Below are 26,313 nucleotides of genomic sequence, written 5' to 3'. Positions count from 1 at the left end.
ATGACGGAGGTTGTGGAGGAATATGAGGAATTTGAGGAGGAATTTGAGGAGGAATTTGAGGAGGAATATGAGGAGGAGATTGTGGAGGAGGTAAGTGAACGTCTCACTGGATATTGTACATTAAATGTGAAATGCAAGACTCACATACTTTTATTGCGATATTTATTTTCCTTGTCTCCAGCCTAAATATGATACAAACCTGAGATATTATTTTATCTGAAGAAGTAGATTGAATTTAGTTACTGGAGCTGGAGGTACAGATCTAGTACGACTGAGTTCCAGTATATAACTATGAATAGTTGAGTTAGTGACGATACCCATTCCAGTCAGCAGTTTGTGGAACCAGTCATTCATGTCTGCTGGTGGATCCTGTTTCAGGCAGACACTTTCTGATGGTCTGGTCACCAACTATATATAAAAACAATTTCAAATTGAAGATAGAATATTTTACCAGTATCCTTATAAAAGTGCAGATACATACAGCTCTTGGCGTTATGAAAGCCCCTCAATAATATTATTAATGCTGTGACGTAATCAATACCAAGCTGTCAGTTGCATACGGTTAAATACAATTTGGACGTGCCAATTTCAGGAAGTTAGCATATTTTTTGCCTGAAGTGACCAGTTGACCCAACAATCTAATGATTTTGTATTCATCCCCCATCTCCAGAATGTTCTTTTATGCTGTATTTTGCCTCCATTTTGTGCATAAATTCTTCTAAGGTCTCCTTGTCAGTGTCCAATGGAAGAGTGAAAACAGAAGGCTAACAGTTTAATCCCTTATTTCCTGGTGAAATAGGATTAAGGCTAGCCTCGTATTCGTCCATACTTATTATTGCTCATATCTTATAGGGGAGTCTGAATGATTTTATTAACATATATAACCATCAACCAGTTATTATTTAACTCCCATATAACATATCAGCTGTCTCAAATAGATTTACCATCTTTACTGCAAAGATGTAAATCATCTGGGAGGCGGGTGGTCGATCGATGCCCATAGAAACAATACACTCTGGTTTCACTACCACTTTCATCTACACTGTGGAGAAATGTTGCATTTTTCTGAGTAAATTGTATGACGGCTTCTTATTTAATCTACAGAATGGGGAGAAACATAATGCAGTTCAGGTCAGATAAAGTTGAAAACAAAACCTTGATAAAAATGATTGTAGTCTATTTATTTATACATTTTAGTTTTTTTTAGATTTCTATCAATAATAATCTATATCGTAAGTCATTATGTGAGTGTTTTCGTCAGTTTAACTTAAAAATTGACTAAGTCCTCAGGTCATTAAGGGGTGGAGTGTAGAGTTCTCTGTTTGGCATTCAGACAGATTTAGAAGTGGACATCTATGGCACATTGGCAAAGGGATGGAGTGGTGGGAGAAGTAAAGAGAGAGAGGGGCAAGTGAGATGAGGCACTGTGCTGTAAATCACACTCTAAGTGACCCAGTGCAAGAAATTTGCTTAGGAGGGGAGTATGCATTGGAAAAAGTTAACCAGAATTAGATAGAGATTGCTTTTGAATTATTTTCTAGGGATGTGTAACAAAATCATTATTTAACTCCACTATGGTTCTCTCCTGTCTGATAGATTCAGATAATGTAGCCTCTTACAAATGTTGATTCAAATGATTGAGATGTTCTTTCTCTCAGCTCTGGTTGTTTCTTAGATTTGTGGTTGATTTGATTGAATTGATTATTGGTTAAGTCCCACAGTTACCTGGCTCTTAATCGTTAACCTCTTGTGACTGTAGATATTTCACTGTGATACGGCCCAAGCAGAGGGAAGTGTATTTCAGACAGGCTTAAAGTTAGACGTGCTATTCATGGAGTAGTCAGTTATGTGTTGGAATACTGTTGGTCACTGAAGCCTGAGGTGCCTGATTAGAAAAGCACATTTTCTTGTGCTTAAAAAAAAAAAATCACTTTTCTCTCTTAATTTAGGAAGTATTTGACCATAAATATATTGTTATTAATATTTCGGGATGTCTAACTTTAAAGTTGCTCCCTCTGTTCAAGTAAAAAGAAGGTGAATGCAAGTATAAACTGTAATTTCTGCATGAGCCTGCTCACAGTAAAAAAAAAACTAGATCTTGACTTAAATTTGGATCCACAAAAAAGTGCACACACATCAAGATTCTCTCAGATTATCTGAGAAATCAAAAAAATAAAAGGAGTCCTTTATTGCAATATTAAATGAAGGGAAGGAAATGATCCATCTCCCCAATGAAGTGGATCCACAGCTAAACTCAATGGGTTCTGCCCTGACTCACACCGCTTCCTTCCACCAAGTTTTGTGGTAATCGATCTGGTTGTGTTTGTGTAATCTTGCTCTGTAGCCGACAGATACAAAAATTCCCAAACACTGAGAAAGAAATTCTTAGAAGAAACAGTGTAACTGTTGCTAAGCATAATCCACAGAAATAACTAAATGAATTCTGATTGTTCTGTGAATCATTCATCAACAAGGAAAATATCTCTTGAACTTCAAATTACTTATTTCATACATTTTGTGACTATGACGAATAAAGTGGTACTCAGCTCCATTGAGTGAAGGCAGACAACTCAGACACGTTAGTTCAAATGGGTTGAAACAAACCTAAACTGTCTGCATAATGAGATATCATAGAGAAAATATGTTTTTTGTAATCCAGATTAAACCCAACAGCCGTGGTTGAACAGGCATAGAGATTATGAAGCTGTTTCATCAGGTTATGTATTGCCGTGGGCTGCAGCAAGCGATAACAGGAACAATAGGCTATGAAACCTCTAATAAGAATAGACCTACTGTCATGTGAGTGTGTGGTGTTTATAGACTTGATCAGGGGATCAGAGCTCTCAGGCTATTAATGTTTCTCTTTCCTCTGTAGAATACAGTCTTCATTAGACTATAGTTATAATTACAGAATACCCTCTCTAAGGATTTGACCTTAGTTTCAGGGACAATTAAAAATTGAGAATGAATAACGTATTTTACAGGTTAGAACAAAAGTCCCTGATGACAATGCTTTTGTGCAGTTGATACGGTTTGAGGAGAATAGACAGTTACTAATGTGACAGTGTAAAGTGAGGTCTTGTTATAGCAGAAGTGTCAATGGTAGAAAGAGCACCAGAGCTGTGGAAATATCACCCTCAATCCAATAGAAATACTGTGATGTTTCTCCCGATACTTGTTGTGGCCGTTTTGAAACCCCAGAGTGTGTCCTGTATTTGTAGTTTGTTGGGCAGACAACAACATCGACTGTGACTGAGCACAGCACTCAGTTGCTACAGGTAAAGCACCTCCTCCCAAGGAACAGTTAAAAATGTGCAGGATACCGTCTCTTGCCTTGATAAATGGTGCATCCCATCTTTGACTGCATGCCTATTTTATTCATGCAAAGGCATTGTGTCTTTGGCCAGGGAGCCTTTTGCATTAAAGCATTTCAATTTAAAGCCTTTAAAATTAGAATTAAGCAAAAAACTTTGCATGGATCTTTAACTCTTTTTTAGCAATTTAGAACTGACTTTTGTATCCATATTTCAATGTGACCTCCAAGAAGAAATATCAGATTTTTGGGTAGTTAATGGCTTCTTCCAGTTTTGTTTACTGTGGCTACGCTTCTCTGTTTACTGTAACACTCGTGATTAAATGTTGCTCAACCTAACTCTGCATGCAGCACAATACTATATTAGATAGTGTAGGTTAAACTTTCTATGGAGCTCTCTCTCTGTCTTGGCTCTCTCTCATTCTTCATCCTTCATCTGGCATTAATTGTTTCACAATAAAATATAATTCTCATTGACTTCCATATAGAAAAAACTTTATTCATATCCTTCTATTATCTCTTGAATCAAGTCAGTTGAAGGTGAGTAAATAGAGTACTATATAAACTGCTGGCTCACACAAGTTGATATACATTTTGTAAGTTTTCTCTCCCGTTGACAGTGTCAGAAAGTTTCATCAGTTACAATATCGCTTAATTATCAATGAGTCCTTGCGTGTGTCCTATATGACTGCCTTGTTGTCAGCGAATGTCTTTCATGTCCTTGCCAATGTGTTTTGAGAAACCACCTAGACCTTTTTTTAGTTGGATGATTAATTGTTGTCCTGCTCTGTTCTGCTCCAGTCTGGCTTGCCCAGCAGAAAAGTCAGGAAGAAGGTCAAGGTGGATACTTCCAAGTTCATGACTCCGTACCTGGCACACAGCCACAAGATGCTGGAGCAGTACAGCCACGTAAGAATCAAGATAGAGCTCTGGGCCAAATTCAGAGGGCAATGATTGTCTGCTTTAACAAAGTATAAATCTAGAAATAAAAAAAAATCTGATAATCCCTTTTCATATTACAATTCATATTTTGTGATTTACTGTTGTTAAGTTGTACTCTATCTTCATATATGGTATTTTAATGGCTGCAGAGTATATAATGACTATTGTGCTCAAATCAATGATTGTTTTACAGAACAAGTATCGGCATGCTTATGACTTGTCCCGAGGTAATCCTCCTTCCATCGTCACTGACACTCCTGAACTGATTCGCATCAGGAAGGCCCAGGAGCAGCTTAGTGAGGTAACACTGATGCCTGTGGTGATATCATCCCACAAATGCTATTGTCTAAAGTTCAGGGATGAGAGTTGTAAAGTTATTGTAAAGAATTATTTTTTTCCTTACATTTTGTAAAGTTTCTCAAACAAAGCAATCCTATAGGACAAATTCATGTAGGTAAAGTTATAAAATAGAAGATTATGGTTACCTGAATTCCTCAAAACTGAGTTTATCTCGCTCTTGTCAAGAATGATAATACTTTACATGTTTCACCATCAGGTAAAATACCGTATGGAGGGAAATAAGTCTCGTACAACTAGTTTGTACGATGGCGAGGCCAGAGAGATTGCCCACGTCAAGCGTGTATCCGAGCTGATCAGCAAGGTGAGTTTCCTGAATTTATAACAACAAACAAAGGGGTACAAATAATTTAATATGTGTTCTGTTTACTGTTTAACACCAATGTTGTTTATCGGTTCTAGGTTCTGTACAGGCAGAAGTGGGATGAGACGAAGGATCGGTACCTGCTGCCTCCTGATGCTCCTGAGCTTGTTCTGGCTGTGAAGAATGCTGCCAACTACAGCAAAGTGAGCACCATGGGCATTCAAGCATTTTAATTTCATATCACTAAAACAGGATTTAGAATAAATACTCATCTCATGATTAAACATAAGTATCTGCTTAAATATTTGACACACAGAGTAAATAATGACTTTAAACTTTGTTCAGAAACTCTACACCGAGGACTGGGACGTAGAAAAGACCATGTTCTACCCCTACAGTGACAGCCCAGAGCTGCGCAGGGTTGCCAAGGCTCAGGAGGTCCTCAGTGATGTAAGTTGAATGTACTCTTAACAGCAGTAAATAAAAGTACATATTTCCATACATTAATATTTAAAATCTATATGTGGTTAAATATTTAGACACAATATAAATTTGTGACCATGATAAGTTTGCTTTTATTCTGTGCCTGCTTCCAATTCAATATCTCTGATTGACTAGGCCATAGAGATCAATGATGCAAATCAATGATGGAATCAAATTGCAGTGTTTACTCGCTGCACACAGACGTTCTTATCTCTAAGTAGTTTTCAAAAGCCCTTCAATATGTATACTATATTTGAATGCTCTTTTTCATTTTAACAAATTTAAAAAACCAAGATACAAACTTGTGCCACCAAGACATTTTTTCTGTGAGTGTGATTTGTCTTTATATGTACAGCTTCAGAACAATGTAGATTATCTGACACATGGTTTATTCCATAAAAATGAAGTTGACGGTTGTCTTGGATTGCTGTGAGACAATTTCTATTTTAGTTTTCAATTCATCAGTTCATGTCTACCATTGACCTGGCCATCAATTTCACAGGCTAGCACATTTCAACTGCCCTGTATTCTCTTGTTTTCAGGGTCCATTTGCTAGTGCTGTATCAAATGTATCATATTAAGCTTTTTCCATTCACAGTACAGGCAATTAAAATGGCCATTTGTGTCCCTCCTCTTTGGACACAATTATATTTAACCTTTTTTTTGCTGATGTAGTGAAGACACCATTCAATGCAGACGCGATTTGTGCCCTAAGGTCAGCTATTGATGTTGAAGAATTACTAACCTCAGTATATTTTACCTCCGTCCGTCTTCTCCCGCAGATTCATTACAAGAAGGGTCACGATCAGCGCAAGGCCAAGTTTACCTCCCTGGCTGATCCTCCTGAAATGGAGCTGGCCAGGAGAGTGGACCGTCAGCGCAGTGATGTAAGCAGAACAATCTATTAACTGTGTCTCAAACACCGTGTTTATGTGAAAAACAATTAAAGGAAACACAAGAAGATAGAGGTATAGAAAGGGATGAATTTAGCCTCTTTTTAATATTGAGTCCACTGAGCTTTACTCACACAAGTTAAGAAATATTCAGTACAAGATCTTATCATACATAGTTTTCACACACTCAATAAATTATCAATAGTGTGCACACAATTACGTTGAACATAGACGGTGTGTAATAGGTGTAGCAATTGTCTGCATTTTTGGGGCTGCAGTTGTATGGGACCCGACAGGGGACTTTACAGGTTATCTGCTGCATTTTGGGGGTTAGCTCAGTTGAAGGCAAGTCATCACAACGTCAGATAGACACCAGAGAGTAATAGATCTTAATGATTCATTATTACTAATATATTTTTTAGAGGCTCTGAGTGCACTAACATGGAAACATGGCCTTCAGAGACCAACCAGCCCCAAGTCACTGTTAGAGATAACTGACCATCTGCTCTCTGATATAACTTACCACACTAAGCTGGAAAAGAGAGGTGTTTTATCAAACCTGTGGAGATATCTAATATAACAGAATTATCCATTTAAACCCACACAGTAATCTACAGTAAGTTCTTCAAAATACATATTCTAATGTTGATTGTTATTTGTTTCCTTCAGCTCAAGTACAAGGAAGATTACAACAAAAATGTGAAGGGTCAATGGTGTGAGACTCCCTACTTCGACGTGGCCACTGCCAGGGTGGCGATGGACAACTTTAGCCATGTAACAGCTTGCTATATCTTAAAGTTAATAAGTATTTTCTCATTTCATTCAGATTCTAACTCTCAATCTCATTTCTTTACAGAGAAAATACACGCAACAATATGAGGATAAAAAAGACCAAATTTATTTCATGCAAACGGACACGCCGGTATACGACGCAAACAAGAAGGCTCGCATTGCTGCTAGTGAGGTAGGTCCACACACACGCGCATGCAGGCACACACACACACACCTACACACACCAGGTGACACACACAAAATTATTTTTAAAGGAACTATCTCATGTGGAAGACATGACAGAGAGTTGACCTGTGTCTCAGAGTAGTGTGTGATTCAACACACTGGTCTGAGCCCACACATGCACGGCATTACTGAGAGGTCAACATTTGGTTCACTGTCACTGCACAATCCCAGTGTGTAGTTTCACCAGTTTCCAGAAACTACATATGAAAAGAGAATTGCACTCAGTTCTCTCACTTCGCCAAGCTGCACTGAATTGCCCATATACCCCTAGATATCAGTTCCCTTAATATGCCAGATTTTTTCATTTGTTCATTATTCCCTGGGAAATTGTTGAAAATGCCAAGAAACATGTCTAATTTTAATGGGGGGTTTTTCTTGGCCCATTCCAAAGTTTTGTGGAAATCTGATCAGTAGTATTTTTGTAATCCGTTTGACAAAAAAAAAAAACAACCTACCAACAAACTAACCGTCAGGCCTAAAAACATGATCTCTTTGGCCGAAGGTCAACTATGTGGAGAGGCTTTACAGCTATTGTATCGCTGATAGTCACCCACACATTCATACACAAAGTCAGTAAACACATTGTTCCACCATGACTGTATCAACTTTATTTTATGTTATGTGAGTCAGTTCTTTCAGCTATGTGACTACACCTGGTCAACACTCCTTGCTCTCTTCCTATTCTCACTGATCTCCATATTTCTTTGTTCAGATCCAATACAAGAAGCAATATGAGAAATCCAAAGACAAGGCTGACTACAACACGCTCCCCGCCACCGAGAATCCTCTCCTGAGACAACTCAGATATGCTGGCACTATCCTCAGTGATGTAAGTGTCTGAAGAATCCTATGAAGAAAATTAATTTTCAATCCCAGTTGGTCTATTTACATGTAGATAGTGCTTGTACAAATTTGACAATTGCTCATTATATTTTCATAACAAGAAAATGTGGAGACTGCTTATATAATTGACATGGTTGTGGGTTCATCATTTTTTTAAATATTATTTGCAGAAAGTGTATAAGGCCAGCTATGAGAAAGCCAAGGGTTTCAGCATCAACTACTGTGACACGCCCAAGTTTCAGATGGACTCTGTACTTAAAAAGTTCACTGGGGTAAGAATACTCCACAAGATACAAGACCTTATTTTTTTAGGTGTTCTTTTTTTCGTCTAACTAAAAATATCCCTATACTCTATTTTTGTTTAGAACCATTACACGGACAAGTATGAAAACGAGGTGAAGGGCCACTACATTGGAAGCTATGAAGATCTCTATATGCTTCACTGCCAGAAAGTTGAGGAAATGAAGAACGAGGTAAGTCACAGCAATCTTTCCTCTCCATCATTCTAAATTAAATCCCTGTTGTAAGAATAAATTAAATACTTCATTAAATCTTTCCTCACAATTTGCATATTTTATCTTGCAGCAAACGTATAAAGCTGAGTATGAAGACATTAAAACAAGATGCTTCTTCCCTCAAACATTGACGCCTGAATATGAAGCTTCAAAGAAACTTAATCAGTGTGGTGATGTGAGTAATTCTCATTGATAAAAAAGAAATATGCCATTAATCTAATTCATATTGCTGTTTTTTTTTTCTACACTTATATGTGTGTCACAAAGTTTTTCTTTTTTGTTATGGATTATAGAAAGTTTACCGGCAACATCCAGGCACTGTGAAATTTACACAAGTGGTGGATTCCCCAGTTCAGCTTCAAGCCGCCATCAACGCCAAACAGCTAAGTGACGTAAGTACCAATTATGAACCACCTCCTCTCAGTATTCATATAAAATGCAATACAATATCTCAGAAATATTGTATTTGCTTTAAAAGGTAATGCATTATTTATCAATATCAATATTACTATCTGAATCATTTCTTACATACTTTTGCATGCATATAAATCAAAGTGATTCATGTAAAGTTGTTTTTCACATTATCCATTTATTGACTGGAATTATTACAATCATCAATGCACGTACAAAATCTAATTCTTCCAGACATGTAAATCACCTTAAAATGTGCCCTATCATCCACGTTGCCCAGCTGTCCTTCCGTGGGCACCATGGAAACTGGAGAGCCATCTCTCTGTAGTATAAATAGCAACAAGCATTCAGTTTTCCCAGAATAAACCCTGTGCTCAGAGAAGGGGGCTGTAGGGAAAGGGGCTGTCATATAGTGTATGTCTCCAATAGAGCCCAGCTGCTACACTGCTGCTACACTGCTGCCCTCCAGTGCAAGAAAATCAAACAGCAGTTTGTTTATTCTGTCTTGAATTGATATAAAAACAATTGAAATATTATCGCTTTTTTTCTTTTTACAGTTGAACTACAAGGCAAAGTATGAGCAAACCAAGTGCAAGAATAGTCTGCCCCCAGATTATCCCTTCTTTATCCAGTCCAGAGTCAACGCTTTTAACCTCAGTGATGTAAGTAACTCTTTATTTGTTTATTTTTATTCATCAATAAAAGTGAGTTTGAAATTTTTCATATCTTTAATGGCATGATTTTTTCCATCCAGAACTGTTATAAGTACGATTGGGAGAAATCCAAAGCGAAAAAGTTTGAGGTCAAGGGTGATGCCATCTCGATCCTTGCTGCCCGTGCTCACACAAACATAGCCAGTGACGTAAGTATGCTACAACACCAGCCATTACAGACTTCTTGCTTGCTCTATATTACAGTTAGGTTTATGACTCTGTTTGTTCACATTACTGTTTTTTGGATAATCAAATTATTGACAGCATGTTATATTTTTTTGAAGGTGAAATATAAAAAGGAGTTTGAGAAGAACAAGGGACATATGGTTGGAGCCCTCAGTATCCACGACGATCCCAAGATCTTACACTCCGTTCATGTGGCCAGCATCCAGAGTGATGTAAGTCATCAACTCGCCATGGTTCTTCATTATTTACATTTCTTTTATATTAATTCAAGAGCAAAATTTGGAAATTAGAGAAAAAAATTGAGTTGAGTTAAGACGTCATTCAAACAATCTCTGTGTGAAAACTTTAATAAATTGGTTCTCAAAGGTCTACTTAAATTCACTTTATTTTTGAAACTGTTGTTTCTTTTTTTTATCAGTTTTTTATATTCTTGTGTTTTCTTTTATGCAAATACAACCTACTTCCGTGGTTATTTGTTGTTTGTAACTTTTTTGAAAAAGTGATGTATGAATTAATCTTTCTTCACCTATTTCCACAGCGCAATTATAAAAAGGACTATGAAAAGATGAAAACCAAGTACCATGCACCTCTGGACATGATGGCGGTCACATTGGCTAAGAAATCCCAGGCGATTGCCAGCATGGCTGGATATAGGAAAATCAGTCCCAATTTCTTCCTTCCCTATGACAGTGTGCTGCTGGGTCTTGCCAAGAGAGCCAACGCCATCCAGAGCAATGTAAGTATAGACAAACGTCATAAGGTTTTATTACTGGCAATTCTTCAATGAATTAATTATGTGTTGAAACCATGAATTGTTTTGTCTCTATCACAGAATGAGTACAAGTCTGACTACAACGCCTATACCAAGGGTACACCATGGATTCCCTTTGGCTCTATTGAGGTGGAAACTGCCAAGAAATCAGCAGATATCCTCAGTGAGGTATGTGTTAGACAGCATCACTTCAGTCTCCCTGGTTGGACTTTTCACCCTGCTATTTTATGTATGGCAGGAAATATCACATAACATGTTCATTGTGTGTCTCTTACAGAAAAAATACAGACAACGTCCAGACACCTTTAAATTCACAGCGATTGATGACCACCCAACCATGATGCAGGCCAAAGTGAACCAGCTTCAGAGGAGTGACGTGAGTCTACCATCAATGTCACTGTTAATTCTGGAGAGAGAACTCTGCACTGTTTTTAATTTGTAAATTGATCTTAGTACAGCACACGTGACATATACCTTTGTTGTCTTTCCTTACAGCTGTTCTACAAGAGAGGTCTAGAGGAGATTCATCAGAAGTATTCTCTGCCTCATGATGTCCCTGAGTTCGTCCAGGCCAAGTGCAATGCCTACAACATCAGCAAGGTGATGCATACAAATACTGAGAGAACACATTTTTTTATTCTATAAATAAAGTTATTGCTCTTATTCAGTCTTCATGTCTTTTGCGGTTGTTTATATCTATCATTTCAGAACTGCTACAAGCTTGCCTGGCAGGAGAGAATTGCCAAGGGTTATGACATGAGGACTGATGCTATCTCTGTGATCGCTGCCAAAAAAGCCACACATGCTGCCAGCGATGTAAGTTTTCATAAAGACTAAGGCAACTTCTCAGACTCCACCTTGCTATGTACCAGGCATACTGCACATTTTTCCAATGCCGAAAGAATATTACTTCTCATCAAAGATGCTACATGCCTTTCACCTTTTTAGGTCCAATACAAAAAGGCCTACGAGAAGGCCAGAGGCCACCATGTTGGCTTCCGCAGCATCAAGGATGATCCCCTGCTGGTTCACTACATGGCTGTGGCTAAGATGCAGAGCGAGAAGAACTACAAGAAGGACTACCACAAGGCCAAGCTGAAGTATCACACCCCAGTGGACATGATGAGTTTGGTTCAGGCCAAACGTAGCTCATTAGTGCAGACCTATGCTGGTTACAAGCAGCGCAACAATAACTACTGTCTTCTGCCTGATTCTATGAGTCTGAACCTTGCTCGCAACATGAACTTCAACGCCAGTAACGTAAGATTCATTTTTCCTTTAAGCGAACATAATTTTGATAAATACTTACAGAAAGGATTACAGATGGTGTGTTCTCATCTACATAACTTTTAATTTCTCACTTGTTTCTTTATCATTTTCAGTATAACTATAAACTGGATTACGAGCTTGGAGTTAAGGGAACTGGCTGGATTCCCATTGGTTCCCTGGAGGTGGAGAAAGCCAAAACAGCAGGTAAAGCTCTGGATGAGAGGAGTTATCGTCTGCGTCCTGGCTCCCTCAAATTCACCAGTACTTCTGACTCCATGAGCATGGAGCTGGCCAAGACCAACTCCAAGATCCTCAATATGGTGAGGAGAAAGAAACAGAAGAACTCAATAATTTGACCTTGATCTATGAATTTCTTTTTAGAAATAGACATAAAATAAACTCTTCAATGTTTTTATACAGAAAGAGTACAGGGCCAGTGGAGAGAAGTTCAAGCACACTTACCATCTCCCTGCTGATGCCCCTGAACTGATGCAAGCCAGATACAACGCTGTCAACATCAGCAAGGTTAGTTGCAGATTCCTTTAGAAAATTTGCAGCCTTTCTGGATGCATAAAAAAATATTTCTATATCTGTAACACAAGACTAATTATCTTTTCATTTAGAATTACTACACCTATGAACATCGTCAAGATCTGCTCAAAGGACATCACGTGAAGGAAGATGCTATTTCTATAATTGCTGCAAAATCTTCCAGAGACATCGCCAGCAATGTAAGTTGTGATCATATTTTTACTAGTATTATTAAAAATGTACTCAATTGAGTAGTGTTATTAATAATTGCAATTTTTTTTCTGTAATAAAGTACAAGTACAAGCTTGCTTATGAGAAGGCCAGAGGCCACCATGTTGGCTTCCGCAGCATCCAGGACGATCCTCTGCTGGTTCACTACATGGCTGTGGCAAAGATGCAGAGCGAGAAGAACTACAAGAAGGACTACCACAAGGCCAAGCTGAAGTATCACACCCCAGTGGACATGATGAGTGTGGTCCAAGCCAAGCATGCCTCTACTGTTCAAACTATGGCTGGATACAGAAAGATTCCTCACAACTTCACTCTCCTGCCTGACAACCTTGGCGTTCAGCGGTGTCGCAAAATGATGGAGATTCAGAGCGATGTATGTTTTCACTTTTCACGTATATGTTACCATAATGTATTACTAATACAAATTTTGTATTTGTAAGTAATTTGATTGATATTCACAGGAGAAAAAACAATATGTGATGTTTGATGACTCTCCTAATCTTTTGTCCTTTATATGTCTGCAGAATTTGTACAAGTCAGATTATAGCAACTTCTGTAGAGGCACAGGGTGGGTCCCTATTGGTTCTCTGGATGTTGAGAAGGCCAAAACTGCTACTGCTGCATTGAAAGAAAGGGGCTACCGCCAGCATCCCAGCACTCTCAAATTTACGAGCAAGAGTGATGCCATGAACATGACTCTGGCTCTTACCAACTCAAAGCAGCTGGACAATGTAACAATGGCTTCTCTCTCATATATATTGACATACTAAAGCATGTTAGTTCAACGTTTCTGTTAAATATTTCTTCTTTTTCCTTCCTCTAGGCTGCATATAAAGCTTCTGGTGAGAAGTTCTTGCACACTTATCATCTGCCTGCGGACAGCCCCGAGTTCCTCCAGGCTAAGTTCAATGCCCAGACCCTTAGTGAGGTTAGAGCCCAATATATTCTATTAACATCCATATTATATGTTGTTTAATCAGCAAATGTACAAGTCAAAGGAATATAACTTGCCTGCAAATGCCATCTTCATGTGTTTCAGCATCATCTGTGTACCTAACACTTCTTTGTTTATCAACAGAGTCACTACAAGCACAAGTGGCTGGAAGATATTGCTAAAGGATACGACATGAAGCCCGATGCTATTTCAGTCCTGCATGCCAAGCATGGCAGACATATCGCCAGCGATGTATGTAAATCCTACACTTACCCAACACTGTTTTTGTTGTGTCTAAAGTGAATTTCAGCGAAACAGGTATAATCTGCAAGTAACTTATTCCTTCCCTTTTTCTTTTAGGTTCAATACAAGAAAGCATTTGAGAAGGCCAGAGGCCACCATGTTGGCTTCCGCAGTATCCAGGACGATCCTCTGCTGGTTCACTACATGGCTGTGGCAAAGATGCAGAGCGAGAAGAACTACAAGAAGGACTACCACAAGGCCAAGCTGAAGTATCACACCCCAGTGGACATGATGAGTGTGGTCCAAGCCAAGCATGCCTCTACTGTTCAAACTATGGCTGGATACAGAAAAATCCAGCACAGTTACGCTCTCCTCCCTGATGCCATTAACCTTGTGCAGGCTCGCAAAATGAATGTCCAGGCCAGTGATGTAAGTTCGAATTGCTGTGCTATACCTACAATAATTATATCCATTTAGCAAGGTAGATAATGATTATTGATTGTAGTATGATCCCGAAGATTCATGAGGTCTTCTTTGAAATTAATTTTAGTGTGACTACAAGTCTGAATGGAACAACTACATCAGAGGTATTGGATGGGTCCCTATTGGTTCAATTGGAGTTGAGACTGCCAAGCTCGGTGGTCAGATTCTGAGCGAACACAAGTACCGCACTCCTCCATCCAACTTCAAGTCCAAGAAGCTGATGGACTCCATGGACTTGACTCTGGCTACTGCCAACAACAAGATAATGAATAAGGTGTGGTCTGTTTTACTGTTCCCTTAAGTGTGGGGTCACAAAAATGCTAAAAATAATCTGCTAATTGCCATTATAATTCATTTGTTTTTCTGACAATTCATTTACAGAAAGCTTACACTGCAGCTTGGGACCAGGACAAAAGGTCAATCCACGTCATGCCAGATTCACCTGAGATCGTCCTGGCCAAGGCTAATGCCATCACCATGAGCAATGTCAGGCATTAAACAACATTACAAATGTTCATTTTTATGAGTGTAGCTTAATTAGATTTAATTTGTTTGTATTCATTTATATGTCTTTCCACAGAAACTTTACAAAGCAGGTGTTGTGGAGATGGCGAATAAGGGCCACAATGTCAAAGCAGATGCCATCTCTATTGTGGCTGCCAAGCTCGGTACCAGAATTGCCAGTAATGTAAGTTCTAAGAAATCTTTTATGTGAAATCAATTACCGCAACATAGCTACTAAGATTCATATTATAAATCTATACAGTCTCTGTGAGTTACAGATTTTGTTTGCTCTCACAGTACAAGTACAAGCTGGCTTATGAGAAGGCCAGAGGCCACCATGTTGGCTTCCGCAGCATCCAGGACGATCCTCTGCTGGTTCACTACATGGCTGTGGCGAAGCTGCAGAGCGAGAAGAACTACAAGAAGGACTACCACAAGTCCAAGCTGAAGTATCACACCCCAGTGGACATGATGAGTGTGGTCCAAGCCAAGCATGCCTCTACTGTTCAAACTATGGCTGGATACAGAAAAATCCAGCACAGTTACGCTCTCCTCCCTGATGCCATTAACCTTGTGCAGGCTCGCAAAATGAATGTCCAGGCCAGTGATGTAAGTTCAAATTGCTGTGCTATACCTACAATAATTATATCCATTTAGCAAGGTAGATAATGATTATTGATTGTAGTATGATCCCGAAGATTCATGAGGTCTTCTTTGAAATTAATTTTAGTGTGACTACAAGTCTGAATGGAACAACTACATCAGAGGTATTGGATGGGTCCCTATTGGTTCAATTGGAGTTGAGACTGCCAAGCTCGGTGGTCAGATTCTGAGCGAACACAAGTACCGCACTCCTCCATCCAACTTCAAGTCCAAGAAGCTGATGGACTCCATGGACTTGACTCTGGCTACTGCCAACAACAAGATAATGAATAAGGTGTGGTCTGTTTTACTGTTCCCTTAAGTGTGGGGTCACAAAAATGCTAAAAATAATCTGCTAATTGCCATTATAATTCATTTGTTTTTCTGACAATTCATTTACAGAAAGCTTACACTGCAGCTTGGGACCAGGACAAAAGGTCAATCCACGTCATGCCAGATTCACCTGAGATCGTCCTGGCCAAGGCTAATGCCATCACCATGAGCAATGTCAGGCATTAAACAACATTACAAATGTTCATTTTTATGAGTGTAGCTTAATTAGATTTAATTTGTTTGTATTCATTTATATGTCTTTCCACAGAAACTTTACAAAGCAGGTGTTGTGGAGATGGCGAATAAGGGCCACAATGTCAAAGCAGATGCCATCTCTATTGTGGCTGCCAAGCTCGGTACCAGAATTGCCAGTAATGTAAGTTCTAAGAAATCTTTTATGTGAAATCAATTACCGCAACATAGCTACTAAGATTCATATTATATATCTATACAGTCTCTGTGAGTGACAAAGATTTTGTTTGCTCTCACAGTACAAGTACAAGCTGGCTTATGAGAAGGCCAGAGGCCACCATGTTGGCTTCCGCAGCATCCAGGACGATCCTCTGCTGGTTCACTACATGGCTGTGGCCAAGCTGCAGAGCGAGAAGAACTACAAGAAGGACTACCACAAGTCCAAGCTGAAGTATCACACCCCAGTGGACATGATGAGTGTGGTCCAAGCCAAGCATGCCTCTACTGTTCAGACTATGGCTGGATACAAGCAGATTAACTCCCGCTACACCGTGCTGCCTGATGCCATGAACCTGCGACTGGCTCGTAACATGCAGTTCATTGCAAGTGATGTATGTAAAAAGAGTTGCTTATTTGTATATAGTAGTAGTATTTTAAAACAGAAATCTAAGTTTTATATTAATGTTACCAATACTGTGTGTTGCTGCATTGCCAATACTGTTTCTGTTGGTATCACCCCCCCAGAACCAGTACAAGAGTGATTATGATAGCTTCATGAAGGGAATAGGATGGGTTCCTATCGGTTCGCTGGATGTTGAGAGAGCAAAAATAGGCAGCCAGATCTTCAGTGAGAAACGATATCGTCAAAGTCCTTCCAACTTAAAATTCACCAAAGACATGCAGTCCATGGATGTGGTACTGGCCACTGCCAACAACAAGATTATGGATAAGGTACGAGATTAGACTTCAAATGAAATTAACAGAAAGTTCCTATTAATTATGTTGAATCAAATCAAGTACATTTTTGTTTTTTAGAAATCTTACCTCAAAGCCTGGGAAAAAGACAAGACTACGATCCACATCATGCCCGATGCAATGGACATTGTTCTGGCTAGAGATAACAAGAAAAACTACAGTGAGGTACGTTGTAATACCTTCATTTTTCTACACAATTTCCACAATTAATTTCTTGATCTGTTATTATTCATAACAACAAAATGAACAGCACTGTGTAAAAGGTTTTAAAGTTTAGGGCACTCAAATGAATATGAGGATGCTTTTAAATATATTACCATGTAATTTTTTTCCATATTACTTCTTACTAATTGCAGTAAGTAGTACTCTGTCCAGCAATGACAAACTTAGAAATTAGTACACTGAGCACAGTCAAAAATGTGTAATATTTCTCTCTTTAGAAACTGTACAGATTGGACAATGAGCTGTCCAAGAAGAAGGGCCATCATGTTCGTGCTGATGCCATTGCAGTCCAGGCTGCTAAGGCCTCAACTCGTATCGCTAGTGATGTAAGTATCTGAGTGGCATTTCTTTTGTCTTCTGTCTAATCTGAGTATAATTACATATCTTAACCCAGACCGGATTTTAGTTATCAAAATCTTTACACGTGCTTCTTCCAGTACAAGTACAAGACAGGATACCGTAAGCAGGTCGGCCACCACATCGGGGCTCGCTGCGTGCAAGATGACCCTCTGCTCGTGCTGGCTCTGAACTCAGCCAGGATTGCCAGTGATGCTCTGTACAAGAAGGACTTCAACAAGTCCAAGACCAAGTTCAACCTGCCAGTGGACATGATCGCGTTTGAACTGGCCAAGAAGAACCAGATCCAGGTCAACCACGCCAACTACATCACCCGTTTGCACAACTGGACTTGCCTGCCAGACTCCAGCGACGTCCGCCAGGCCAGACATGCTTATGACATCCAGAGTGATGTGAGTATATGATTTTTTGGGGAAAGTTGCCATGTTTATGAATGTAAATTTATATTTTTTGGAATATATATTTGTTTCAATTTGGGACATTTCTCACAACCAGATAACCTTTTTGTTCTGTCCAGGCTGTTTACAAGGAGGATCTGAAAATGATGCAGGGTATTGGATGGGTGCCTATAGGCTCACTGGATGTAGAGAAGGCGAAGAAAGCTGGTCAGATTCTGAGTGAAAGAGGGTATCGTCAGCCGCCAACCAAATACAAGTTCAAGATCACCACTGAGGACATGCCCATGGCACTGGCTAAGGCCAATGCTGATGTTATGAACAAGGTATTTCTTTTGTGGAAACTAAAAAACAATCCAGCTGATTCTGTTCAAGACTTCCTCAACTTTATTAGAATTTACTTTATAAATCACTTTTATGGGTTGTCTACTTAATGTTATGAGCAAGACGCTAGTTTGAGATCAGTGTTGATTTGATTATGAATGCAGGTCAATGACATCTTCATTTAAATATATATATTGTATTTACGTATGATATCCTGAGATCCTGTAAACAATTACTTTACAGAAAGCTTACCATCAAGACTGGGAGAAAGACAAGACCAGCGTCCATGTCATGCCTGATGCTATGGATATTCTATTGGCCAAAGCAAATAAAGTCAACTACAGTTTGGTAAGTCTTTCTCAAACACTGTCAATCAATTCAATTTGTCATAGTCTACAAAATAAACAATATACTTGATTATACTCTACCACTTTTGAGATAATGTAAAAAATTGTTTGTGTTTTTTTCGTTTTATACAGAAAACATACAAGCAGGCAAATGAAGAGGCCAAGAAGAAGGGATACGACCTCCGTAACGATGCCGTTTCAATTAAGGCAGCAAGGGCCTCAAGGGATATTGCCAGCGATGTAAAATAATTAAACTTGAACTTTTTTTTGTTTTGCACAACTAATATTTCATCTAACATATATGAGAAAAAGTACCAAAAGTTTGAAAAATCTTAGTGAAAGTAATGATTAATAGATTTTTGATGTTGTATATTATTTCATTGTAAAAATTCATATTAGCAAAAGCTGAACTTATTATCTACACAATTGCATGCTAAATCAAAACTGGCATTTATATTTAGCAAAGTCTGAAAACTATATTTATAATGTCAATATTGTCTTACATGACATTCTGATCAGATGTTTTCTTTTATATTTGCAGTACAAGTACAAGACAGGATACCGTAAGCAGGTCGGCCACCACATCGGGGCTCGCTGCGTGCAGGACGACCCTCTGCTCGTGCTGGCTCTGAACTCAGCCAGGATTGCCAGTGATGCGCTGTACAAGAAGGACTTCAACAAGTCCAAGACCAAGTTCAACCTGCCAGTGGACATGATTGCGTTTGAACTGGCCAAGAAGAACCAGATCCAGGTCAACCACGCCAACTACATCACCCGTTTGCACAACTGGACTTGCCTGCCAGACTCCAGCGACGTCCGCCAGGCCAGACATGCTTATGACATCCAGAGTGATGTGAGTAGGAATTTTTTATTCAATATTTTGAAAACCTATCCTGATTATGAATGTTTATCTTTTAAATTGTTGGGACATTTCTCACAACCAGATACTCTTTTTGTTCTGTCCAGGCTGTTTACAAGGAGGATCAGAGATTGATGCAAGGTATTGGATGGGTGCCGATAGGTTCACTGGATGTTGAGAAGGCGAAGAAAGCTGGTCAGATTCTGAGTGAAAGAGGGTATCGTCAGCCCCCAACCAACTACAAGTTCAAGATCACCACTGAGGATATGCCCATGGTACTGGCTAAGGCCAATGCTCAGGTTATGAACAAGGTAAAAAGTTCTATTATAAAAAAAATAATATGCAGTGTAGTATTAAGCTACTCTATCAACTATTTTTAAACATGAAAAGGACATGATTTTATCATAAAGTGGAACACATCCAGTGTTCATATTCTCAGTAAATTCTCATGTTGTTGGTTCCTTTGCCTGCAGAAATCCTATCATGAAGCCTGGGAGAATGACAAGACAAAGCTCCATCTTATGCCTGACGCTATGGATATTATACTGGCCAAAGCAAACAATGTCAACTACAGCTTGGTATGTAAAATATTTAACAGTTATGGTGGTACAGCAACTGTAATTCATGGGAAACTTTCAATTAGGGCTTGGAGATATGATTCAAATCTAGATTTTTTTATCAATTAGGATGTGTTTCTGATATTGATACATATATATCTAGGTATGTAAAATCACAAATGAGATTATCAACTGAATGTTCAGTGGAATTAACCCTTCTATGCATTACATCAGACAAACTCATGATGTCCCATTCTCAAACTCATAATTCTCATAATAATATATTTTTAAACATGTCTAGTTACATCAGGCTTTGAATTATATATTTGTATAAAAGAGTTTCATATATGATCATATGAAGAAATTATTCAACTTGAACAAAACAATTATACTAACTTATCATCCATCTCAATTTAAAATGAAAAATGTAAGTATTTAAAATCTGTGGCATATTTTTGTTTGTTTACAGAAAAAGTACACACAGGCCTATGAAGATGCCAAGAAGAAGGGCTACGATATACGCAACGATGCCATCTCTATCATTAAAGCCAAGGCTTCCAGGGATATTGCCAGTGACGTAAGTGTTGAATTTAAAAGTAACAGATAATTGTGATATTCATCATATTGTACATCAGGGAGGTCTTTTAGAGGTAGACCATTCTCCCCTATTGGACGGATGTCATGCATTTCACTTTTGGCAGCTAATTCTAGTTTGCCAATTTGAGTATTGTGAACAAATGACCACATTTTTTCTGCATTGTACAAAGTCGTAATGTAAGTGCTAGACACAATTAAATGATGATTTTTTTCTTCCAGTACAAGTACAAGACAGGATACCGTAAGCAGGTCGGCCACCACATCGGAGCTCGCTGCGTGCAGGACGACCCTCTGCTTGTGCTGGCTCTGAACTCAGCCAGGATTGCCAGTGATGCTCTGTACAAGAAGGACTTCAACAAGTCCAAGACCAAGTTCAACCTGCCAGTGGACATGATCGCGTTTGAACTGGCCAAGAAGAACCAGATCCAGGTCAACCACGCCAACTACATCACCCGTTTGCACAACTGGACTTGCCTGCCAGACTCCACCGACGTCCGCCAGGCCAGACATGCTTATGACATCCAGAGTGATGTGAGTATATGATTTTTTTTAATGTATATTTTTTCCAATTTGGGACATTTCTCACAACAAGAAACCCTTTTTGTTTTGTCCAGTTTGTTTACAAGGAGGATCAGAGATTGATGCAGGGTATTGGATGGGTGCCGATAGGTTCACTTGATGTTGAGAAGGCAAAGAAAGCTGGTCAGGTTCTGAGTGAAAGAGGGTATCGTCAGCCCCCAACCAAGTACAAGTTCAAGATCACCACTGAGGACATGCCCATGGCACTGGCTAAGGCCAATGCTCAGGTTATGAACCAGGTAAGAAATCCTATATAAATAATTATTCAGTAAAATATAAAACCACTCAACTATTTATGAACATGAAAGGAAAATTATTTCATCCTAAAAATGAACACATCCAAAGTTCATGTTGTCAGTAAATTCCTGTGTCGCTGGTTCCTTTGCCTGCAGAAATCCTATCATGAAGCCTGGGAGAATGACAAGACAAAGATCCATCTTATGCCTGATGCTATGGATATTATACTGGCCAAAGCAAACAATGTCAACTACAGCTTGGTATGTAAAAGATTTAACAGTTATCATGGTACAAAAGGATAACTTGCATGAATACATGTACAGTATATATTTAACATCTGTGGCATGTTTTTGTTGCGTTACAGAAAAAGTACACACAGGCCTATGAAGATTCCAAGAAGAAGGGCTACGATATACGCAACGATGCCATCTCTATCATAAAAGCCAAGGCTTCCAGGGATATTGCCAGTGACGTAAGTGTTGCATTTAAAAGTAACATATAATTGTGATATTCATCATATTGTACAGCAGGGAGGTATTTTAGAGGTAGAACATTCTCCCCTATTGGACGGATGTCATGCATTTCACTGTTGGCAGCTAATTCTAGTTTGCCAGTTTGAGTGTTTTGAACAAATTACTTAATTTTCCGCATTTTCCAATGTCCGAATGTAAGAAGAAGATACACTTTTATTAATCCCACACACATGCACATACATGCAAAGACACACTCATGCATTGGGGAAATTAGTCCTCTGCATTTCACCCATCTGGTGCAGGACACACTGCAGAGCAGAGCAGTGGGCTGCCAGGTACGGCGCCCGGGGAGCAGATGTTGGGGGAGTAAGGTGCCTTGCTCAGGGGCACTAGACAGGGTAGGGAGAAGAGTCTTTTTGAACTTTGGACAGGTCCAGGTTCGTTACACCATCCAGGCAAGTTTCCGCCGAAACTCCGAGGAGACGAACCGTGGAGTCGAACCAGCATCGAACTAGAGACCCCTTCTCTGCCAGTAGTCCAAGTTTTCTGCCACTAGTCCACCGCCTCTCCTCCTGTGTGGTAGACACAATTAAATAATCTATTTTTTCTTCCAGTATAAATACAAGACAGGATACCGTAAGCAGGTTGGCCACCACATCGGGGCTCGCTGCGTGCAGGACGACCCTCTGCTTGTGCTGGCTCTGAACTCAGCCAGGATTGCCAGTGATGCGCTGTACAAGAAGGACTTCAACAAGTCCAAGACCAAGTTCAACCTGCCAGTGGACATGATCGCGTTTGAACTGGCCAAGAAGAACCAGATCCAGGTCAACCACGCCAACTACATCACCCGTTTGCACAACTGGACTTGCCTGCCAGACTCCAGCGACGTCCGCCAGGCCAGACATGCTTACGACATCCAGAGTGATGTGAGTATATGATTTTTTTGAATGTATATTTTTTGGGACATTTCTCACAACACAAAACCCTTTTTGTTCTGTCCAGTTTGTTTACAAGGAGGATCAGAGATTGATGCAGGGTATTGGATGGGTGCCGATAGGTTCACTTGATGTTGAGAAGGCGAAGAAAGCTGGTCAGGTTCTGAGTGAAAGAGGGTATCGTCAGCCCCCAACCAACTACAAGTTCAAGATCACCACTGAGGACATGCCCATGGCACTGGCTAAGGCCAATGCTCAGGTTATGAACAAGGTGAGAAATCCTATTCAATTAATTATGCAGATCCACAGCACTGTTCCCTGCCCTACAGATGCCATGAACATTGTTCTGGCAAAGAATATCACCTTGACCATTAACAAAGTAGCATTCATCCTCACCTAGATTTACACTGGAGATTTCAATCTCATAATTCCTTTAGTTAAAAGCACATTTAAAATTTGGATTATCTGTGTTTTCTTCCAGCGTCTCTACGTCGATGCATGGGAGAAGGACAAGGTCAAGCTGCACATCAATCCTGACACCCCTGAAATCATCCTGGGTCAACAAAATGCTATCAACATGAGCAGGGTGAGTATTATTCATATTGCATGTGACAGGAAGCCGTCCCTGAATATTTGTGTTGTACAATCTTTTCTATCCTATCTCTCTACAATATATCCTGACTAGTATTTATCGTGGTGGTTTGAAAATCTTTTCTTTTATTTGAAATAATTTAATATTTGGAAACCCTTTTAAATGCAGATATGTTTACTGATAACCACCTACATATTGTTGCTTGGATTAGCAGTCATAAGGGATCCTAAGGCAGATCCTCTGCAAACTTAAACGGGAATGTTCTTGATATCCTTAAGCTTTTCTATATTCCATAATTATACCTCCATTTGCAATAGATGTAATAGATTTGAATAATCAAATAATTCTAGCATTGAAAATGTAATAATGTATGTCTTTCTTTGCAGAAACTATACAGACAAGGCTTTGAGGAAGCAATTAGCAAGGGCTATTACCTCCCACCGGATGCAGTCTCTGTGAAGGCTGCTAAGGCCTCAAGGGACATTGTCAGCGATGTGAGTGACTGTACTCCATTATATATCTGTTAATTTTATTGACACATTGTGACGGATGTTCTAGTTGCAACATCAACATTCTTTTCTTCCAAATTCTGTAGTACAAGTACAAGGTTGGATACCGTAAGCAGGTCGGCCACCACATCGGTGCTCGCTGCGTGCAAGACGACCCTCTGATCATGCTGGCTCTGAATTCAGGAAAGATTGCCAGTGATGCTCTGTACAAGAAGGACTTCAACAAGTCCAAGACCAAGTTCAACCTGCCAGTAGATATGCTGAGCATTGAATTGGCCAAGAAATGCCAGATTCAGGTCAATCACGCAAACTACATCACAAGGCTTCACCAGTGGACTTGCCTGCCAGACTCCAGTGATGTCAGACAGGCCAGGAAAGCCTATGATCTACAAAGTGACGTAAGCACTTCTTTGACATATTCAACATTCCTCAATATATGACACTCATGTGTTTTGATATCACATGATCACGCTTTTATCTCCAGGCTGTGTACAAAGCTGACATTGATGAGGTTATTGGTGTGGGATGGATCCCCATTGGTTCGGTGGATGTGGTTAAAGCAAAGCAAGCTGGAAAAATCCTCAATGAACATCTCTACAGGCAGAAACCACAAACCCTGAAGTTTAAGACTGATATGACCTCCATGGCCATGGTCTTAGCCAAAACAAATGCTGAAACTATCAATAAGGTAAAGAAAATCTCTTTTACAAATTATGTACATTTGCTTAGTCTTCAACTTGCGATTACAATTTGTGTTCCTGATTTCTTTTTTGGTTTCTCCCCGTAGAAACACTACATTGCGGCTTGGGAGGCTGAGAAGATGAAGACTCATGTGATCCCTGACATGCCTGAGATGGTGCTTTCCAAAGCTAATGCATACAACATGAGCAAGGTATGTTTGTTTAGACTTGATCTAGGTTTCTCTGTAGTTGTCAGTGAATTTAAGCATTTTAGGCATCATGGTTTTCAATATGTAATTCATTTGTTTTCATTTCTGTTTTCAGAAACTCTACAGGCAAGGTGTCGATGAGATGTTCAGAAAGGGCTATGACCTCAAGGCCGATGCTGTCTCTGTTATTGCCGCCAAACGAGGAAGAGAAATTATCAGCGATGTACGTAACTTGAAGTTAAATTCTCACCTCTCTTATTGTGACATTTGACACTGAACTTTCACTTTCCTCTTTCTCTCGGTGCAGTACAAATACAAGACAGGATACCGCAAGCAGGTGGGCCACCACATTGGGGCTCTCAGTGTTCGTGATGACCCTCTGATCGTGCTGGCTCTGAACTCTGCCAGGATTGCCAGTGAAGTTCTGTACAAGAAGGACTTCAACAAGTCCAAGACCAAGTTCCACCTGCCAGTGGACATGCTGAATCTTGAACTGGCCAAGAAATGCCAGATCCAGGTCAATGACTTCAACTACAGGACTCACCTGCACAACTGGACTTGCCTGCCAGACTCCAACGATGTGGTCCAGGCCAGAAAGGCGTATGACCTGCAGAGTGACGTAAGTTTTGAGACTGTTCTCAAACTGTATTTGCTGACTACTCCATTCACATAAAATTTACACTTACTGTGACTGCTTGTCTCCCTACTTTTAGGCTGTGTACAAGGCTGACATGGAATGGATCAGGGGGACTGGTTGGGTGCCAATAGGGTCAGTTGATGTGGAAAAGGCCAAGAAAGCAGCAGCGATCCTCAGTGAGATTAAGTACCGTCAGCATCCTAGGAACTTCAAGTTCACTGCCAAAACATGTGACATGCCATATGCCCTTGCTCAGGCCAATGCCCAGATCATGGATAAGGTAAAGTCAGCTCATCCTAATTCATATTATTTCATTGGAGTTAATTGTATTTTTCCCATCAACAGAAAACTATAACATGTTTAGGTGTAACTTGTTTTAGCCAAAGCTCTGTTTGTATTGTGTACATGTTCTACGACAAAATAAAGTCAGGTGTCACTAATCTGTGTTCATATGCTGTTTACAGAAAGCTTATACTGCTGCCTGGGAGAATGATAAGACCACACTTCACGTCATGCCTGACACCCCAGAGATTGTCCTGGCCAAACAGAATAAACTCAACACCAGTCTGGTAAAGCAGCACTTCTCTATTTTATTTGTATAACCAATTCATACATTGCAGATCTTTGATGTATCAGAAACTGTCTTTTTATTAAATATGCTTATAGGCCTTTGTTTGAGGACTGGAACGAAATGATAACATGATCATAACATCTTCCA

At 39.6% G+C, this 26,313-nt stretch overlaps 1 protein-coding gene across 1 annotated transcript in view; it reads left to right on the top strand.

The window, feature by feature from the left end:
* The window catches only part of neb (nebulin), a 55,672-nt gene continuing 29,359 nt past the window's right edge, over positions 1-26,313 (top strand). The window contains exons 1-66 of the mRNA XM_061088482.1: positions 1-90; positions 3,234-3,278; positions 4,115-4,222; positions 4,449-4,556; positions 4,812-4,916; positions 5,015-5,119; positions 5,262-5,366; positions 6,182-6,286; positions 6,962-7,066; positions 7,149-7,256; positions 8,022-8,138; positions 8,323-8,424; positions 8,518-8,625; positions 8,738-8,842; positions 8,961-9,059; positions 9,636-9,740; positions 9,833-9,940; positions 10,076-10,189; positions 10,516-10,713; positions 10,810-10,917; positions 11,027-11,125; positions 11,245-11,349; positions 11,458-11,565; positions 11,698-12,009; positions 12,132-12,338; positions 12,439-12,543; positions 12,642-12,749; positions 12,842-13,153; positions 13,305-13,511; positions 13,604-13,708; positions 13,859-13,966; positions 14,075-14,386; positions 14,508-14,714; positions 14,822-14,926; positions 15,021-15,128; positions 15,242-15,553; positions 15,675-15,881; positions 15,989-16,093; positions 16,188-16,295; positions 16,411-16,722; positions 16,856-17,062; positions 17,147-17,251; positions 17,527-17,634; positions 17,746-18,057; positions 18,183-18,386; positions 18,628-18,732; positions 18,864-18,971; positions 19,273-19,584; positions 19,698-19,901; positions 20,064-20,168; positions 20,617-20,724; positions 20,964-21,275; positions 21,359-21,562; positions 21,716-21,820; positions 21,925-22,032; positions 22,648-22,959; positions 23,036-23,239; positions 23,450-23,554; positions 23,947-24,054; positions 24,156-24,467; positions 24,554-24,757; positions 24,857-24,961; positions 25,074-25,181; positions 25,266-25,577; positions 25,672-25,875; positions 26,060-26,164. Coding sequence (XP_060944465.1) covers positions 1-90; positions 3,234-3,278; positions 4,115-4,222; positions 4,449-4,556; positions 4,812-4,916; positions 5,015-5,119; positions 5,262-5,366; positions 6,182-6,286; positions 6,962-7,066; positions 7,149-7,256; positions 8,022-8,138; positions 8,323-8,424; positions 8,518-8,625; positions 8,738-8,842; positions 8,961-9,059; positions 9,636-9,740; positions 9,833-9,940; positions 10,076-10,189; positions 10,516-10,713; positions 10,810-10,917; positions 11,027-11,125; positions 11,245-11,349; positions 11,458-11,565; positions 11,698-12,009; positions 12,132-12,338; positions 12,439-12,543; positions 12,642-12,749; positions 12,842-13,153; positions 13,305-13,511; positions 13,604-13,708; positions 13,859-13,966; positions 14,075-14,386; positions 14,508-14,714; positions 14,822-14,926; positions 15,021-15,128; positions 15,242-15,553; positions 15,675-15,881; positions 15,989-16,093; positions 16,188-16,295; positions 16,411-16,722; positions 16,856-17,062; positions 17,147-17,251; positions 17,527-17,634; positions 17,746-18,057; positions 18,183-18,386; positions 18,628-18,732; positions 18,864-18,971; positions 19,273-19,584; positions 19,698-19,901; positions 20,064-20,168; positions 20,617-20,724; positions 20,964-21,275; positions 21,359-21,562; positions 21,716-21,820; positions 21,925-22,032; positions 22,648-22,959; positions 23,036-23,239; positions 23,450-23,554; positions 23,947-24,054; positions 24,156-24,467; positions 24,554-24,757; positions 24,857-24,961; positions 25,074-25,181; positions 25,266-25,577; positions 25,672-25,875; positions 26,060-26,164 — 10,386 coding nt within the window. The remainder of the gene's footprint in view (positions 91-3,233; positions 3,279-4,114; positions 4,223-4,448; positions 4,557-4,811; positions 4,917-5,014; positions 5,120-5,261; positions 5,367-6,181; positions 6,287-6,961; positions 7,067-7,148; positions 7,257-8,021; positions 8,139-8,322; positions 8,425-8,517; positions 8,626-8,737; positions 8,843-8,960; positions 9,060-9,635; positions 9,741-9,832; positions 9,941-10,075; positions 10,190-10,515; positions 10,714-10,809; positions 10,918-11,026; positions 11,126-11,244; positions 11,350-11,457; positions 11,566-11,697; positions 12,010-12,131; positions 12,339-12,438; positions 12,544-12,641; positions 12,750-12,841; positions 13,154-13,304; positions 13,512-13,603; positions 13,709-13,858; positions 13,967-14,074; positions 14,387-14,507; positions 14,715-14,821; positions 14,927-15,020; positions 15,129-15,241; positions 15,554-15,674; positions 15,882-15,988; positions 16,094-16,187; positions 16,296-16,410; positions 16,723-16,855; positions 17,063-17,146; positions 17,252-17,526; positions 17,635-17,745; positions 18,058-18,182; positions 18,387-18,627; positions 18,733-18,863; positions 18,972-19,272; positions 19,585-19,697; positions 19,902-20,063; positions 20,169-20,616; positions 20,725-20,963; positions 21,276-21,358; positions 21,563-21,715; positions 21,821-21,924; positions 22,033-22,647; positions 22,960-23,035; positions 23,240-23,449; positions 23,555-23,946; positions 24,055-24,155; positions 24,468-24,553; positions 24,758-24,856; positions 24,962-25,073; positions 25,182-25,265; positions 25,578-25,671; positions 25,876-26,059; positions 26,165-26,313) is intronic.

Source organism: Limanda limanda, chromosome 16 (assembly GCF_963576545.1).
Source record: "Limanda limanda chromosome 16, fLimLim1.1, whole genome shotgun sequence".
Classification (NCBI taxonomy): Eukaryota; Metazoa; Chordata; class Actinopteri; order Pleuronectiformes; family Pleuronectidae; genus Limanda; species Limanda limanda.
The sequence above is the reverse complement of the archived record's forward strand: the minus strand, read 5'-3'. Positions and strand labels throughout refer to the sequence as shown.